The sequence below is a fragment of the Gallus gallus genome, chromosome 20, assembly GCF_016699485.2.
Source record: "Gallus gallus isolate bGalGal1 chromosome 20, bGalGal1.mat.broiler.GRCg7b, whole genome shotgun sequence".
NCBI lineage: Eukaryota > Metazoa > Chordata > Aves > Galliformes > Phasianidae > Gallus > Gallus gallus.
The window spans coordinates 7,566,996-7,585,796 of NC_052551.1; the positions used below are offsets into that span (position 1 = coordinate 7,566,996).

At 42.8% G+C, this 18,801-nt stretch overlaps 1 protein-coding gene across 1 annotated transcript in view; it reads left to right on the forward strand.

Annotated features, from left to right (window-relative positions):
- Positions 1-11,555: 11,555 nt before the first annotated feature.
- CDH4 (cadherin 4) overlaps positions 11,556-18,801 on the forward strand; it is a 417,253-nt gene continuing 410,007 nt past the window's right edge. Inside the window, exons 1-2 of the mRNA NM_001004391.2 lie at positions 11,556-11,759; positions 13,591-13,702. Coding sequence (NP_001004391.1) covers positions 11,706-11,759; positions 13,591-13,702 — 166 coding nt within the window. The 5' untranslated portion in view covers positions 11,556-11,705. The remainder of the gene's footprint in view (positions 11,760-13,590; positions 13,703-18,801) is intronic.

Sequence of the window (18,801 nt, forward strand, 5' to 3'; positions counted from 1 at the left end):
AAATCTTTTATCTCTATTTTTATGTATCAGGAAGGTTCTTGCAAATTCAAGCTCTAGCTTTCAAGATCCTTATCCATTTCTACCACTGCAGGAATTACATTTAATTTTTAAACAATTTTTCAGTGAGTGAAACTAGCACTGCGAAGTAGAATCTTGGTCTCTTAGTAGTATAAAGCCATAGTTCCAGAATTTTCCCTTGGTTATTCTTTGAATACATGTAGTTGTATTTGCCTTTTTCCAAGTAATTACTGAAGGCAGAAGGGTCTCTGAAAGCATGTTTTTATAATATTAGAACAATGTAACGTCAAAAGCTCTACAAATTATAAAAATAATGGACTGATATATATCTAGCGTTTTCAGGACTTATTAATATCAACTGCAAGAAGCTGAAAAAATGAATAAAATGTAATAGATTTAGGAAGCAGGAGGGCCAGCCTTCAGCCAGAATAGCATTAAGTTAGACTTTCATACAAGAACACATTCGTCTAGCTTCTGAACCATTGTTTTGAAGTGGTTTTCGGATAGCATACACAAAAATAGCAGTTGTGTAGGGTATAGCATACATACATTGGACATTAATGTTGGCTACAGCAGTGATTTCAAGTTCTAACAGCATGAAGTTATTCTGAAATACAGCATCTCCTTAATAGTTAAGGAACTACAAAGTTCCTTATAGTTAAGGGACTCCAGGACTGCATTTGGAATTAGCAGATGGGCAAATACTGCTAAAGACTATGGGACTGCGCTCACTGCCTGGTATCCTTGTGTGCAACTTATGTCTCTTAAATGAAGAGATTCATAATGTAACTTGAAACTCCTCACAGTTCCAACCAGGAACAAGGTGATCATACACGTCAGAAAGGATTCTAGATTAATTTTCCATTACAAGTCAGCTAGATAGATGAGACCATTATTCTGGAACATCTGGTTTCATCTGAGGGTGTCTCCTCTGGGTCAGAGACTGCTGAGTCACCAGGACAAAGCTCCAGAAGCCCCAAACTGAGCTTTGTCACTCCTTGACCTTAACATATTCTGAGTGCTAACTGCACATAACAAGATCCAAGACCAAATTTACAGGCAACAGAATGTAAAGAAAATTAATACAAGAAAGTCAACAATTTCAAACTCAGTTGAGGAACTGAGGTCAGTGCTAATGAATCTGTAGTACCTGCTTAGTGGTACAATAGTAAGACTTCATCAGCGTGATACATTTGCTGATTGTGTGATTTATTCTAATCAAAACACCTGAAAAGTACATACGTGAACAGTAAGAAAACCACAAACAGAAGTGAGGTGTGTGCATGAATACCACAGCACAGTGCTAGCCTTAGGAAAATGAATTCTTACACTTACAAAGTATTTTAGTAGTCTGCATCATAAGAAAGACATTCATGTTCACATGTACTCGTTATATCTTGGGAGGCCTCAGGCTAAATGCAGAGATGATGGGTAATGATGAACCCACTCACAGTCAAAAACCTTCCAGAAAAATTCTAGACCAGTATAAATACATTTTTCTCTGAAAGTACGTGAATGGATATTTGAGACATGTAAATGGAATTGTTGAAACAATATTTTGACTACTTCCGTTATTTGATTTAGGATTTTTTTTTTTTTAAGAGATTTCAAGTTTTTCCTTGTTTGGGATAGCTTATTGCTTTAATATGTGAAAAAGGTACTGCGGATGGAAAATCGTTTCTAGGATCATCTAACATTTACCTATTGTTGTTCTATGCAAATTCCTGATGTATTTAATATTTTTAGAGGTGCATGGGAAAGAAGTAAATGTCAGAAGAATCACATTGCTTCTGGATCCGCAGCTGACCCTGTTTGTGACACTTGAATTTTGAGTTTCTCATGCTCTCTCCAGGGGACATTTTGGCCAGCTTCTGTTTCTCATTATACGTTTTCTTCTAGCTACTTTTTGGGCTCAGAAATTATTTCATAATTTAAATAACTCATAAAGGTTAATTTGGGTGTTGTCATTTCCTCTAAATTTAAAAGAGATCATTCTTCTGTTCAAATATTACTTATTTTTCAGCTCTTCTACTCTTTTTTTTTTTTTTCCTCCGGATTTTCTGGTATAAAACTGATTTACCTGTGATATTTCTTTTTCTCCTGAGGAATTCACATCTGTCTCTGGCATCTGTCTCTAACTTCATTTAAAAACAGTGGAGGAGGAACATTAATTTTATGGATATATTTGTATCAGTGTATTTCCATCGATAAATCATTTGTTATTTCCAAGAAGAACCTGAAACCTCTGCCTATCAATATTTTTCAGAAGCAGAGCTAATGCACAGTGGCTAAAAATAATCTCATGGAGCAAAAATGAAAAATACAGAGGAGTCAATGTTGTGAGTTAACACTGTCATCTTCTGCATAGTTTTACCTTTAAAGGGCCAAAGAATGAGCAAAGCCTTGTTTTGTTTCAACAAAATATATAGCAGTAATCAGTTCCTGTACAGCTTTGATATCCTTCCAGCTTAAATCTAGTGATTTCAATCACTTCTCTGGGAAGACAGTGTAAAAACTGTAACCCCACACACAAATACAGTCCACAGAAGGAGCAAATCCTCTCCCAAAAGTTTCATCTCCTTTTTAAAGGCATTTGGCTCAGCAGCCCAGCTCGTATAGTCAGATATTCATCAGTCTACAGTGAGAGGCATCATTTCAGAGTCCTTTGGTCCAACTAGGTAGGCCCAGCCACAGATGTGGGGCCGTGCCTGGGACCAGGTGGGGTCCTGCAACTTGAGTGGCTGTTCAGTGCTCTCTCCTTTGTTCACATCAGTTTGTTGTTTTCTAGAGCAGACCAATAGCAGAACAAAGGACAAAGCTGCTTCACACACTGAGGTAGAATAAATTGCTCCTTCTACAAAGTAGGCAGAAAGCCCTGTGATTCCCAAACTCAATCTCTCCATTCTTAGGATAGCATCATTTTTTTCCACTGATCAGTTCTCACAACGCACTGCAGCAGCCATGACTGAGAGGCAGTGTGCATCGTTGCTTGGGGCAAAAGATTGCACGGGTGTCAAAATGTCAAAATAGCTCCTCTGTCTGCTGTATTTACACTTCTCTTGGGACTGAGAATAGCCAAATATGCAAGCTTGCATTCTTCTTCCACATTCATATCCTATTTTTAAATTGCACCTTTTCTGGTGGCTGGGAGGGGTTAAGTGTACATGTAGATATATACTCCAGAAGGTGCATACACTACTTTTTTTGTATGTTGATATAAAAGTAGGGCATCTGTTTTAAAAATAAGATTATTAGTTTGGGAGTAATTACAAACATTAATTAAAACCAGTTTGTCTCTCCAGTATTACTGGCTGAGTATTTCAGGTTTAAACACCCATGAGCGTGGAGAAGACAATACTAATAATTAAAATGGAACCAAAATAAGCCAGATAAAGCTTTTAAAAATTAGAATTGTTTTCTGTAATCCTCCATTTCAGACGCTGCATGCCTGGGCTCAGTCTTTGGATTTCTTTAATCATCTGGATTGGCCCATTCTTCCTCCTGGTTTATCCAGTGCCACAGAAGGATTAAACCAGCATAATGGGCACTTTTTAAGTGTCGACATCTTTCTAATCAGCTTGACAGTGCTCTGGTTTATTCCTCCTTGTAAATGTGGGATCATGAAGATGCTGTGCTGCATATAGCACCACTTAGTGGCAGAAAGGCTACTTCAGATACTCTGGAAATCTAATCCAAGAAATTTCATTGTGAGTAAAAAGAAAAGAAACGAAAACAAAGCTGTGTGTCCCTTCCACCCCAACCCCCGTGTCCCCCCTCCCCCCCCCCCCCCCCCCGACTTTTTACATTCAGAGCCTCAGATTTCAAAATGTTGCCAAGTGTCACTTCAGCACAGCTGCATTTTGTCTCTGAGAAAAACAATCACATATTCCATTCTGTCCCTTTCCCTCTGTTTCCTGTGTGTGTTCCTGATCTGACTGTGCGCACAAAGCTGAACAGGTATCTTTTGCATATGGCCACAGCTGCCATAAATATTAGCTCTCCTATGTCTTGTAGAAACAAAAAGGTGCTATCCTGAATGCTGATTTGCTTGGTTATGAATATAATGCACAGAATAGAAAATAGGAAAATATCACGAAGAGGATACATCCCTGCATTCAGTAACCAGAGAGTACTGAAACAATACAGGTAAGTATTTTTCCATGCAGGAGGTTGAGGCCAGGGATGTTTATCTATGGAACTTGCAAGAATTTGTCAACTATATTGAATGTTAACAATGTTTGCATGAGCTTTCTAACTTTTGGGATGCGAAGAAAACAAGTCAATGTTTGGGGATAAAGAAATCAATAGTAACATCAGTGCCTGAAACATTAAAACAGACAGACAGCAACATTTTCAACAAAATGTACTGAACATTCCCAAAGGATACCGTGCTGTCGTACTGCAAACCCTCCTGTGATGAGAAGAAAGGGGATGTGATTGAGACACACCAAGTAAAGTTTACTTCTTTTTTCCAAAACACATTCTGGACAGGCAGAAGGAGGATACCAACGTCAGGCTGAAGTCTAATGGTACCACAAGTTATATTTTGTTGAGTGTTTCTTGACAGTACTTTTAGAAATGGCTCTTTTCAAATCATAAATTTGTACATTATGATTATAAGTAAATCAGAAAACAGTAGTGGTAGAGATGGCAAATTACATTCATTTCATAAAATTCATCACAAGCTTTTGCTGTTTCTGTCAAAAGCCCCATCGGTTGTCCCGTGTCTGATCATGTGCATCACTTATTCCAATACTGTATTGAGAAACAATTTTTTCAATCAGTTTTGTGTCCAAAATGCATATGCAATCGCACATCTGAGTTGTGTGTACAATTACTGAGAATCCATGCGTGCATTGGGTAATTTCTCACATAAATGCACTTAATTAGTCATCTGTGCCTGAGTTTTCCTATTTGCATACATACTTATGGCAATTTTGCATGCAAATTAAGCATTTTATATATATATATGTAAAAGTTTGACTCTCATGATGTTTACTAAACAGAAGCTTATGTTAGGTCTGGACTAAAATAATTGACTTGTCTGACAGTATACAATATAATGTGATATCTTTCATATGGATTAACATAATGTCTGCATCCTGCTGAGATTTTCACAGTGAGGTTATTACATTTATATCTCCTAAAAGACTTAAGGATCAGTTGTGTAAATGACCACTCTGTTGAACTATCTGGATAGCTGATGTACAGGCTCCCCAGCTCAGCCCGTAACTTGTAGCAGATGGAATTTGTATTGGTTGTTAAAGTGTTGCAACGTAAATGTCCCATCTAAATCCTGTGCTCCTTCCCAGGCTACAATAAAATCTGTTACATGATTGTGCCATTTCCTACTGATGGATTCTCACAATCAGAAGCACTGAAACAATGTCACTTTGTTAAGCCACAAGCTGCCTGCAGCTCATAGCAGAGTGGTGCAGGAATACCTCCCGCAGCATTTCTCTCTCAAAGTCACCCCAGCCACACACTCATCCACTGTCCATTGGAGTCAGTCTTTGACTTAAGTTTACTTGGTCTTGGATGTATGAATATTTTTAGTGCCTACACATGTGTACTAAACAAAGTTACAGTCCCTCTTATGGAACTGGGAGTAGATCAGGGGATGAGAGACCTCAGGATCCATTGGCCAGTGCTAATAAGAAAAACACAGACTACCTCATTTGATGAATACATGAGCTCAAATAATTAATCTTTAGAGTTCAGATATTTCCAGAGTTCAGATGGCAAAGGCAGCAGTTACTCTGCAATCAGAACTCAGAACTGCTCATGTGGGAACCCCACCAACATCCAGAAATAGCATGTATCAGATGAACAGCTGAGCTCACCTACCAGAGGTACTTATCAAAGTTTTAACCCGTGTGAGCCTATTCTTCCTTTATGTGTTTGCACATGGGGAACTTGTAAAACTATTATTATTTGCTCACAGTCAGTCGTTATTATTCAGTTGGTTATGCATGTGTAATTCCTAAATAGTTCCCTTTCTTTTATCGCTGGGCTTTATTCAATTTAGGCATGTAATATTATTGGGGCTGGAACCAGATGACTTTTAAGGTCTCTTCCAATGAAAGCCATTCTGTGATTCCATGACCAGTAGAAATCTTCCACTCGATACTACCCTCATTTATAGATAAATTTGTGATTCAGATGTTCAGATAAATTTCATACACATCTTGAACTTGACTGAAGTTATATAAAGACCAACTATAAATTTGTCACCACCTTTTTAAATTGGAAATGTGCTGAATCTCTTTGAGTGTGTGATATTTTGTCACAAAGCAATCTCCTACACATCTTTCCCTCTCTCTCCCCTCTTTCTAACTTTACTCATTTTTGCTGTTCTACTACCAATGTCCATAGGCTGTCAAAGCTGTGTCCTGTGAAGTGCTTTGTCTCCCAGGTGGTTTTTGTCCCAGAATGCTGACAGCTCCAGAAAATGACTTATTTTTAAAAAGGTAACTGGTTTTCTCTGAGGAGTTCTGCCTCAGCACTTAGCATGCTCACGCACAATTTAGAGTATCTGCTGGTGTGCTAAAACTGTTGGATGTATTCAGGAGGAGGAAATATTTGGGAGGCATACAAACAAGCTGAGTGCCACAAAAGGCAGAGAGTGCTCAGAATGTAACTTCTCTTTATCTTTACCAATCTGTGCAGAAGAAAACAATCTTTTCTTCTGATTAGGAAGAAAAGTGTGTGTCACCGAATAAGAAAAGAAGGGCTAATCTGGATCGTGTGATTTTGCTAGAGGAAAGAATGTATATTTACAAATATTGCTGCTTGTACCAGAGACCAGAGTGACTTACTTTGAGATCTGGACTGGAATACAATCTATGCATATGAAATTTTTAATGTTGATAGAGTTAATTCCACCAAAAAAGGGGTGGGGGTCTGGAGGGGAGAAGGAGATGGTGAAGTGATGGGAATTACTGCTATAAACAGCAGTAACAGAAAAAGCTGCAAGTCTGACAAACTCCTACTCCTCCTGCAGTCCCTGTGAGGACCCGGGGACACCAAGTTTAATTACATTGATACACATTTGCAATTTTTTGTGTGCAATGAGTAGAAATTACAGAACTGTAGGACTTTATAGGTTAGATCCTGTCTGCTTCCTCTGCTGTCTTGTTGAGTCTGTAAGTGTGAACGTGGCTGAGAACAACACAAATTCTGCTTGCTTTTCATGTTTGTTTTTTAATACCACTGCTTTAAGCTGCAATTCACTGCAATGATGCAAATCTATTAAACTTCTCAGGCTACTTTTTCCTTACTCTTTACTTTTTGCAATGATACAATAAATGAATTTAAGGAAAAAAGTAGTAGAAATTTTACTGTTCTACATAGGTCGATTGTGTTTTACAATACTATACTGAGAATTACATTAGTTTATGATGTATTACCTCATCTATGGTGAAACAGACATCGAATTGGGATTTTAAAATTGATTTTAATATAGCCATTGCTGGCATGCTGCCATCAACGCCTGCAACTTCCCACACTGGGGAGACCACAGTGTGCCTCATAATTGGAGGTCAGACTACACTAAAGTCAGCCTCCCCTGGTCACTGTAATTAACTGAGCAGGAAGGTTTGGTCTAGGGCCTCTGAAGTTATATTTTCCTCATTGCCATTCACATTACCAACTCAGAAGGAGAAGCAATAGGAGCCACAATGTCCTGTTGAGTAGGTAGCTTAAAAGAGAGAAAGTTCACATTCCTTGGCATCGCACCATGTCTAGCAGGGCTGAAAATGTGACTTCAGAAGATCTCTGTAACCAGAAAGATAGCTGCATCTTTCTCACCTTCCATACACAGGTAGCACAGAGGAGTACAGAATCAGCTTAAATTGATTAATATTCTGTCCTTGTTCTGTGCTTTTTCCTGTGGATTCTCTCTTCAAATCACTTCCTCCTTGGTGACTCATGATTTTGTCTTTAAATTTTGTACTAGAGCCAGATCATGGCAAATCCAGAATCTTGTACTGTGCCCAACCGTTCATGTAACTCCACTGATGTGCTGTTTCTTTAAAGAATTATGTAAGTGTACCAAAGTCTGTCTTTTACTGTTACTTATTTTCCCTCTGTGGTTACGCTCTTCCTACTCGGGAGCTTCTGTTTCCTCTGTTGGCTTCTGTCTAGATCTGGTGGGTCCGTCTTTCTCTGACAAGTAATTTCTCCATAGCTTTGTCTTTAATGTTACTCTTCAGTTTTTTCCTGTCCCATCTGCCCTGTGCATCCTAAAAAGATCCCAAATGTGGAGTAAATCTGAAGCCATTTCTCATTCACTTGGCTTTTGAACTGATTATGCAAATTCATAATTTGCCATTGTCTATCACGCCAGAAGCATCTCTGTTTCTCAGTGTCTGCATACATGCAATTCCTTTGTTATTCCTTTTGACATAAAACCAAAATTAGTAATAATGCCTCTCTGATTCATCAGTTCAAAAGCTATCTCCTACTTCATAAACAAAAATCATTATGTAATACAGACAAAACGTAAATTTTGGTCTTCACATGGTATTAGTTTCATTCTTCCTGGTTTTTCTGATTTTTAAATTAAAACATTTACTTTCCATAGCATCTTGCCATAACTATTTAATTGAATCCGGTGTAGTGTGTACGTATCAGAGAACTGATCAGGTTAAGTCAGCAGGAATATTTCCCAGATAAGGAATTCAGACATCAGCCCTAAGCTAGGAAGGGAAAAGTCTCTTGAGACTTTGTTTTCTCACTTCCTGTCCATTTAATTTGTTATTCCCATGCTTTCATGTACTTGATGGCTGCTTGACAATTTTATTGTGTGTTGTACTGTCCCTCGGTGATCACACCTCCCTCTCTCTTTCTCTCCCCATGAAAACACAGCTCACATCTGATACTCATCTCCTCTAGTAACGGTTCTATTGTCCCCTTGATATGTACGTGTAACTCCCAGTGCTGTCAATAGGAATTACATATGTGCATCAAGGAGAGTAAAATCCCTCGTGTACTCTGTTCACCTCATTATCTTGGCACAGTCAGTTCTGTAGATGTCTCATCTATGAGCCTTTTATTCTCTTGAGTGTTGTGTAGTGTAGCAAGTTGGCTCTTAGGATCAGCAGTTCTGCTCTTGAGGTGTTTAGCGAGTTGATTTAATGTGCATGTAGAGTCTCTTAAATGTCTACATCCAGCCAAATCCACGTATCGTAGTGTTCATATGTTAGATGGTAGAGCTTTCCATTTCCTTTTTATGCATGAATATCAATTCTTAACCATTCTCCCAGTAGACAAAAAGTGAAGTACGACTCTGAAGATAACCTTCCCAGCTAACACATGTTCAGTCCCAGCTCAGACCTCTACACTTAAATGCAATAATTTGCGAAAGTTCAGTAGCTGCAAAAATGTAAATGACATATTTTAGTTTTCCTTAAAGTCCTGAAGGACGGCATTTTATGAACACTTCATGTTGATTGCTTCTAAACAAGGAGATGGCTGAAGCAGTAGCTAATCTGTCAGCAAAGTTTTAACTCCTTCCAAAACGTGGTCATTGTCAAGGGTTGAGGGAAGGTGGTAAAGTAGAAACCACCACACCTCTAAAGTACTGATTTCCACTGACTGAAGAAGGGATTTGTATTCTCCTTCTCACATTATCTGATCCTTCTAGAAATGCCTTACTTTGGGGAGCTACCTGATGTCTCACATAGCTTAATGTTAATGGAAACATAACTGGGAAACATTCCAAGGAAGAATAACTCACTGCATTTGCAACCATTCCATAAGCACAGAATCAGTAACCACAGCTTAGAAAAGAGGGATGGCAAACTAGTTTGGGAAAAAAATCCCTTTGCCATCAGATTAGAAATCCACTGTAAACATGTTGAAAAATTCTATCTTTTTTTCACTACTGCTCTGCCTTTTTTTCACAATCTGTTGTGGTGTCAGACTTATTTTGACAATACTTGTAGAACTTGTCATATTAACAAAGTTATCAAAGAGAGCGAACACATGCATAGCAACGGCTGCAGTCCAGCAAGAGTCAAAATCACTGGCCACAGGTTTGCGGAAGGAAATATTCATGCTTTGGCTGCACAGATCCAAAACATCCCCAGAAGTCTCCAGAGTAGTTCTATTCATGTAGCAACAGCAGCTGCCCTTCAGCCTGGAATGATCTGCTGCAAACTTTGGAATTTAGGATGAAAATAAAAGGAACGAATTTAGTTCATATGTATATACATGTACATACAAGGATTTATTTTTGCTTTCATAGTGACACCTGATTACTTTTTGCTTTAGTTCAAGTGTTCCATAAAAAGGGGGTATATGCTAAATTCAAGGCAATGATGGGATTTATTCCGTGTTATATAACACGCTCAGAAATACTTGTTTAAAAACAAAATAAACCCTATAGTCCACCAAGACTGTAAATTGGTGGGGTAGGAACAATCTTTTCATTATATGTGCCTACAGAGCTCAATACAATGAGGTCTCAGTTCGTCGCTAACATCTCTAGGTGTTAACACAATGCCATTAAATCTACTCAATAGCAAAAGATGCAGTCAGTGGATTTATGTGTCTCATTCCTTAGAAAACGTGCGAATCCAACAGAATAGTTTAATGGCAAGATTTTTCTGCCGCAATGTCTGATTTTGCACGTACATCAGATAGTATGCATCTATTTATGCAAATCGATGTCGGATTTATATGCACAAAATATACATGCCTGAGAACGCTTATTTGTGGAGTCAAGCTGCATTCAGAAAGGGAAAAGATCGCATTTGGATGCCAGGATCAGGCTGGATGGGAAGAACTGGAGCCAAACTTAGCACTGGAAATCACTGCTTTCTGCTCTCAGTGCAGCACCAAGGACTGGCTGTCGTGTTCTGGGCCTGTTTGATTCTTACAGTAGGATAACTCCCATTCAGCAGCATTGGCCGTGCCCTCTGCTGATGTGCACGGGACCAGGCCTGACACACCGGCTCTGTGCACACTGCCCATTCACACTGCTGAGGAGCCTGTCCATTTTCCTGCCTTTCACCTAAGGCATCCCTAATTTGGATGAACCTTTACTGATAGACGGGTTCTCCCTGCAGACACGCTGCTCCGCCACGCATTCTTCCCTCACTTACAGCTCAGGTTTTCCTCACAGAACATCCCAGCCTTTCCCAGTCACATCTTTTCTTAGGGATCTGTGAGATTTTCACCCAGATGTGTCACCTTTTGCCCCACTGGCTGTGTCATTCCCCTGAGAACTGTACTTTTCCACCGGATGTGTGACTTTTTCTACTGGATTACACTACTTTTTCCTCAGCGGATTCATATTTTGGCGACTTTCCTCCTTACTAAGTACATCCTTCCCTTGAACGTGCTGATTTTTTCACCTCACTACGCTAGCTTTTCTGTCAGCTTCCCCCCCACGCACAGTCAGCCTCCGTTCCCCACCCTCCCCTCAGCCGCGCGTGGCTGCGGGGCGGTGCTGTCCCTTTAAGGCGGCGCGTGCCCGCGGCCGCGGGGCGAGGGGGCGGGGCCTATTGGCGGCGGCGCGCGGCGGGCGCTTCACCTGCAGCCCAGAGCGGGCACCGAGCGGCGGTGGTGGGGTTCGAGAGTGTGCGTGGCTGTCGTCGGTGTCCTCGCGCAGTGCGGCCGGAGAGCGGCACGGGGCGGCCGAGCGCACCGCCACGGCCCGGCGGGCGGGCGCCGCCGGGGCGATGAGGACCGGCTCGCGGCTGCTGCTGGTGCTGCTCGTCTGGGGCTCGGCGGCGGTAAGTGGGGCGGCACCGGCGGGCGGGCGGAGGGGGGCAGTAGCCCGGAGCCCCCCTGAGCTGCTGCCCGCTCCCCGACAGCCGTGGCAACTTCGGGTATGGGAGCGGAGCCGCGTTCCCGCAGCTCTCTGCGGCTTTTCCCGTTTCTCCTTTTATTACGATTACTATTAATCATTATTCGCTTTAAATCCGGTGTCTCGGTGGTGCCGTTAAAACTCGCCCCCCGTCCCCCACTTCCCCTACGCGCCGCCGGCCAAACTTCGGGGTCGCGGCGCGTCCCGGTGGCACCGCCGCCCAGCCGCCCTGCTCCGCCGGCTCCAACTTTTATTCCGTCCGCCCGCAGCCATCCCGAGGGGTCGAGCCGTGCTGGGGGCTGACGGGCTAAAAAAGTTGACTGCTTTTTCTTTTCTTTTCTTTTTTTTTCTTTTTAATTATCTTTTCTCCCCCCTCGCCAAAGCGCTACCCGCAGCGCACCGCCACTGCCCGCGCGTGGCCGCAGCGCTCGGTGCTGCGCGGAGCTCCCGCTGGCGCTGCTGCTGCTGCTGCTCTCCGCCCGCGTGCCGCGGTGCCGCGCGGGGCTGTCCCACGTCTGAGCCGCTGTGCTCGCGTGTAGCGAGAGCGGCTGTAGTAATGGGGCGATTTCGGACTGGGAGCCTATTATCTTCAGCCAGCCCCTTGGAAATGTTTCCTAATTGCAACGTCTTGCCAAGTGCCGGGCAGAGCTCGCGGAGCCGCGGCTTTCTGGCTCTTCCCGAGCGGCCGCTGCTATCCGCCTCCCGAGCGGGGGTTCTCGCGGAGTCCGCTGCCTTGCGTTCTGCTTACTAAGCCGCACCGAAAGGACCGTTCGCTCTGTAATGCGGCACTGCCCGCGGGTGCCGGGGGAAGCGCAGAGCCAGGTGCGTGCCCGGAGTCGCTCTTTCCCGGGGAAGTGATGCTCCGGTCCTTTGGCTACACCACTGCTGGACCGGGGCTCAGCCGCGCCGCGGCAAGCTCAAGAGCACCAGACATAAAATCCCTTGTCACCGGCACTTGCTTATGCATCGATCCCCGGGCAGCCGCTGCGTGCAAACAGCCCGTTCACGTGCTTTCAGCGAGCGGGCTCTGGGACCCCCTGCGCTGGGACGGCGCGCTCCGTCCCTACGACTGCACTGATTTGCCCTCATAGCAGGGAGTGCTTCTTGCAGCACGACACAAAGTTGGGACGGAGCAGTTGAGCGCTGAGCCGAGTGCTGCCCCTGGGTGCCGGCAGGTTGCATGCGGGGCTGCACTATCAGATGGCACTGTTACGTTTCGGTTGGCCATCCCTCCGCCTCCCCTGCAGCTGGGGCACGGGCAGAGCCTGGTGGTGTGCAGGCAGCAGCCGTGAGGCTAGTGCAGGGAAAGAGGGGGCTGTCGTGGGCTGCAAGCTCCTGGGGCAGCCGCGAGCTTTAGGGGTCCTCCTCCCATCCTGGGGCTCACCCTGGTTCTCAATAGCAAGACTCGGCGATCTGGATGTTGCAACATCGGGCCTTTGCGTGGCTCCGGGGTGAGCACTGCTCGCTTGATGAATTGCTGCTCTTTGTTTCCTCCCCTCTTCTGATAGTGCCCAGTATCCAGCCTTCCTACAAACAATGCTTTCTGTTGTAGTCAGGCAACTAGTTTCTGGCCCATTTTATTTTTGCAGCTACAGTATGGATCCATGCCAACAGACAGGCATTTTAGCATAGATGTTTTCTACTTGCATGCTGCTTTACTGTCCAGGTTTGCCTGTGTTAAGCACTTCATTGTGCACAGTGCGTTGTACCAAACCTCAAAAGTCATGGTGTGTGTCTTATTTCTTTGATTTTTGCAGGCACTCAATGGGGATCTTACAGTTAGACCCACATGCAAGCCTGGCTTTTCAGAAGAAGACTATACAGCGTTCGTCTCCCAGAATATCATGGAAGGGCAGAAGCTACTCAAAGGTAAGTGGAATAAAATGCTTTAATAGGCGCTGCAATAACTGTACTTGGGGAGGTGAAAGGAGACTTACAGATGCTGGTTGTGATGGTGAAATTGTCTGCAGAATTATGTTTGTAGGAGGATGAAGCACTAAGTGGTTTACGTGAGCGCGGTTTTGAATACAGATGAATCACTCCAAGTTCACGTGCTGTCTGCTTCAGGTGCATCGCTCGCCTGTGCCATGCGAGGTCAGAGCTTTGCTTTTAAGTCTCCCACTCCCACCCTGTCTGAAGGGACTCTACATTTGATACTTTAGAAAGTATTTTTATGTATGAAATCCAGAGCTCCTTAAATTATCTGTGCTTTGAAATGCATGATAAAGCAGACGTTGTTGTTGGAAATGTGGTAAACAAGCCTACAGACATTCTGTTCACAAATGTGGCATTCATTTTCATTACTGCCCCACTGACAACATGAAAACACAGGCAGAAAGAAACTACCAATTAGCTTTATAGTAATTGGAGGATTATAACCACTTTTGTGATTGTAAACTTTGAGACATCTTCGTAATCCAAATAACAATAGATTTTCCTGTGTATTGATCTGTCTCCCTTTCAAGTTAAAAATAATTAAACTTTGTATTTGCATGATGCAGAAAATCATTGTTTTTCTTGAAGATCAAAATCCCATCCCCCTCCCAGCCCCCTCCTTAAGTTTAATCGCCAGCCACTAGTGGATGCTACAGCAGTTCTAAAAACACAGTATGCTATAGGAATGGAGTGCACAACAGGTTCTGATACCCTGCACGAGGCATTGCAAACCCTTTGCTACTTTCTCCTGAGCACATTTACTCTCATGCACACTCCTCTGCTAGAAAGCTGGCGTTTCTGTCTTCTTGCACAGCCACCACCTGCTCTGTTACTTTGATTTCTAGGGAGACGGAGAGCTGTATTCTTTCTGGCTTCAGTGGAATCCAGGGCTGGATGTTTTCTCTCTACATGAGTTGGCAATCAGTTTTGTTTCTAAGCCTGACCGTCTTTGTTTTGCTATTCAGGAATTCTCTTGATTGTCCTGGCATCAGCTGGGAGATGTTGGGGAATTTATTTGTTGTTTGAAAGATAGCCAGCTAGAGGGCTGGACACAGACAAACCCGAGAGTAGAACAGAGCAGTAAATATTAGCAGCATGGTACCAAACGTTTACATGTTTGGTAGCAATTTTTCCAAAACTATAAGTTGTAGGGCCTTCCAGGTCAATCTGTGAACTGAGTACTTTCACACTTCTTAGCTTTGGAAGGCATCTACCAAGGACTGGAAGATCACGTCGTTAATACGCTTGCTTGGAGGACTGATTTTTTGTGTTTAGTGCTTGATATGTTGCAGTGCGTGTTTGTGTAGGTGGGCTGTAGGGATGGAGCAGGTCTGTTCAGCGATGACTGAAGGCAGCAGAGTGGCTGTCATTTCATTTTGGTTGCAAGTGACCGCCTCTCAATGTGGAATTATATTTAGGCTGTCAAGGTGATTTGAATGAAAACATATTTAATGAACGTTAATTTTATCCTGGGGGTCCAGTTGTAATTTTACACTCATCATGGTGAAACTGCTGCTCATCTGGGGCTGAACTGCCCCCCAGATATTGCACTGCTGTAAGATTCGTGTCCTGGTAGCACTGTCCCCGGTGATGTGATTTGCAGGAATTTTGTCAACTGAAGGAGAAAGGAAAAAAGTGCAAATGCTGTGTTTGCTAATAAGTGAGCTATCATCTTTACACCTTCTAACCAGCAGCCAAATACATACTGCTGTTTATCAGAGGAAACAAATATAGCTAATTAACTTGTGGGATAATGGGGGAGAAAATCTGCTGCATAAAATCCTTCTTCGTGCTTCTGTTGTTCTTTATATATATTCTAGCATGTAAAATTGGTAGTTTTCCAGTTTAGGTTTAATTTTACTTCCTAACACTTGATATGTCTGAGGCATAAAATGTTTATCTCGTTCTTCCATCTGGGTGAAGTATTGTACAATAGATCAGACCAAAAATGGGTTCAGATTGCTTACATTAACATGTTTGATAGATTGACATATGTACTGTTTCACACCATCTTACCACGCAAAGCTTTGCTGCCAGCTACCACCATCTTATTCATCAGCATTCAGTAATTCATCTTTGGGCCAAGCGGGGCTGTTTGCAATGAAAAATACAAAACAGCAGGTAGCGATTCACCTGATGGTCATTTCATGGGTTTGGGGAAAAGGGGGTGTATATATAGTTTAAATTGCTCTCAGGGGATTCCCCTGGGCAAATGCCAAATCTGTGTGCTGTGTAAGAACCATTTCGCCCCTGGGAAAGGGGGGGAGGGGGCACAGTTTGCAGTACCTGAGGATGGGTTCATCCATGGCTAAATTGTCATTTGGGTGGACGTGATGCAGGTGTTGAGGCCTCAGGTGTTGAGAAGTACAGCTGCTGGGTGGTTGGAGAATACACTCTGGTCCTACAACTGCTTTCCCTTTGAAGCTTGGTAGTAACCAGCTCTAATTGTAGCAGCATGGTGAGCGTATCTAAGTAAGTGCCTAAAGTACTCTAGGTTTGAATTGAGTTAAACAGATCATGGCTGCTTATAATTGACTTATTCCAATGGAAATAGCTTAGACTTAATTTGACAACAAGAGCTTTTACAGAGTCATTGTTTTATTATAAGTATGCCATAAGCTATTAACTACTACGTTGTGGCGCATCTTATTTGCCTGAGTCAGCTCTTTAACATCCTCAAAACATACAGATTCTAGCAGGAGCTATTTGTTACACAGTAATTAACTTGTTTATGATAAATGGATGGGAGAAATGTCATGGCATTTTGTTTTATGTATAAATGAAAAGCATTTGCATTCTAAAAATTTCATGTTAATGAGACTTAAAATAGTTTTCCCCAATAGGGCCACAAATACCACGTACTACACATCACTGCCGAATGTTGTATCCTGATGATGGGGTATTAGCTGAGTTAATTCATGGAGCCTGTACCTTCCTCAGAAATGCCATCCTTGCATCTCCTAACATTAGCTAGCGGAGTAAAATCCATTTATTTTTGTCTTTGGCTTTGTTTGGAGGATAATAAACTGAGTGTTGATCACCGATGCGTGATAATGTTTAAAATAGGACGGTTGGTTGTTTTCTTCCTCAGGCTTAGGAAAAAAAAAATCTCAATGCTGCTCTATGACAGAGGACAATTACAGCTCAGGTATCTTTTTCCTCTTTGTTAATTATGAATATGAAGTTGAAGTGGTGAGAACATTGCTCTCTAGAGGTGAGGAGCACTGACGTGATGTGCTGCACTGAAAGCAGCTCGGGACTGTGGGATCTGTCCCAGAGCTGAGACTCAGGTGAATGGGAGTGATGGGCAGGTAGCCTTGTAGGGAAAGAGCCATGAGGAGCAGGGTGCTGAAGGTGGTCTGCAGGATGGTTGTACAAAGCGGGCTGACACTACTGATGCTGACTGTTTTTCTAAAGTCTTTAAAGACTCCAAAAATGACATTTTTAACAATGAGAAGTTGAAATTTTATTGATGAGACTGTGTCAACTGGCAGTTGGTGTTAATGGCATTGTTTTTCCAGCCTAGTACCACCTTCCAGAGATGCAGCTAACCCCAATTACTGGTGTGTGTCTTGTAGCCTTCCATACAGCCAAGAGACTGTGTAAGCAGTGGAGGCATACGGCCCTTTTTTTGTTTTTTCTTTTACTTCTCTTTATCTGCAGTGATTCATGGTTCTGTTGCCCATCTGAAATAGTGCCTGTACCAATGTAGCACGATAACTCTGCTTGTGTGGGCAGCTGCGTTTGGGTAGGAGCGTGTGGAAGCACAGTTTGTTTCCGTGCAGCAGTCCGAATGAGCTGCGCCAGCTTGTGCTGCTTTCAGCACGTGTGTGAAAGCAAAGGTAGCCAAGCTGCAGGCAAATGCATCAAAACATAACTGTACACTATGGTTTTCACTGTCATGTTTCTTGGCTACAAATAAGTAAAACATGTAAACTTTACTGAAATAACTGACTCTTTTTTTTTCCCAACAAATTCTACATGGGGCCACCTCTCAGCTGGGTCTTAAAAGAAGGATGTTCTTTGTGGCTGAAGCCTTTTGTTCTCCCCTCAGAAGCTTCAGAACATCCACTGTTCAGCCCTTGCCACCTCCAACAGTTGGACTTAGGAAGGCTGTGAGTGTTTAGAAAACACAGAAGGAATAGAGCAAACACTCCAATCTTCCTATGGCAGTGTGCAAACAAACATTCAATTGAAATATGAAGAATGGGAGGTGGTGGAACCTGAAGAAACCTGTGCAAGCTGTGTTTTGAGGCTGGTTGCTAGTAATTCATGTGGCAGTAACTATAGGTATATGTACTGTACCTGCTTTTGTACTGCATTCCTGTGTTAAGACAATGCAGAAAACTGACTGTGTCCTGTGGATTGTGTTAAGGCAGTGTACTGGCTACTCTGCTTCAAAATAGCCACCCAGCCACAAAATACTGCTGCATACGTGATGCTTGACCCCAACAGAAAGACTGATTCAGGTAATGCTTCTAGGAGAAACGCTGATGGTTTTGCAAGCACCTACAGTAACAGATAACCTAGTAAGTGCCCAGGGACCTACTGGGGATATTGACAGGGAACATGTATCTGCAGTACATGAATGGGCTAATGGGGTGTATGGGAACTGTTGAATCACAGCCTGAACCACTGATTGATCACCTGAGGCAAGGACTGAGTCAGCTGCGGGAGCACAGGTGAAGGCAATTCAGCTGTGTGACTGGAAGGGGTGGAACCTGGCTGTACCTCTCCTATACCCCATTTAAGGGCTGACTGCCACTGGGGAAGGATCTCTTCCTGGAGATTGCTCCCTTTGGAGTTTTGTACTGTGAGCCTACAACATGGGTGAGCATTTCATTTATTTTTGATTATTCTTTCTACTGTGATAATCCATCTAGTTATGTGACCTGTAAAATACCAGCCTAACCACACCACTCTGCTGTTTGTATATTTGTTAATTGTACATGGGGACATTTGCCCTTTTGTGTGTGTGGTTTCCCACTTGTGAGTAGAATCCAAAGAATCTTTAGGTACCTGTCTGCTATTTA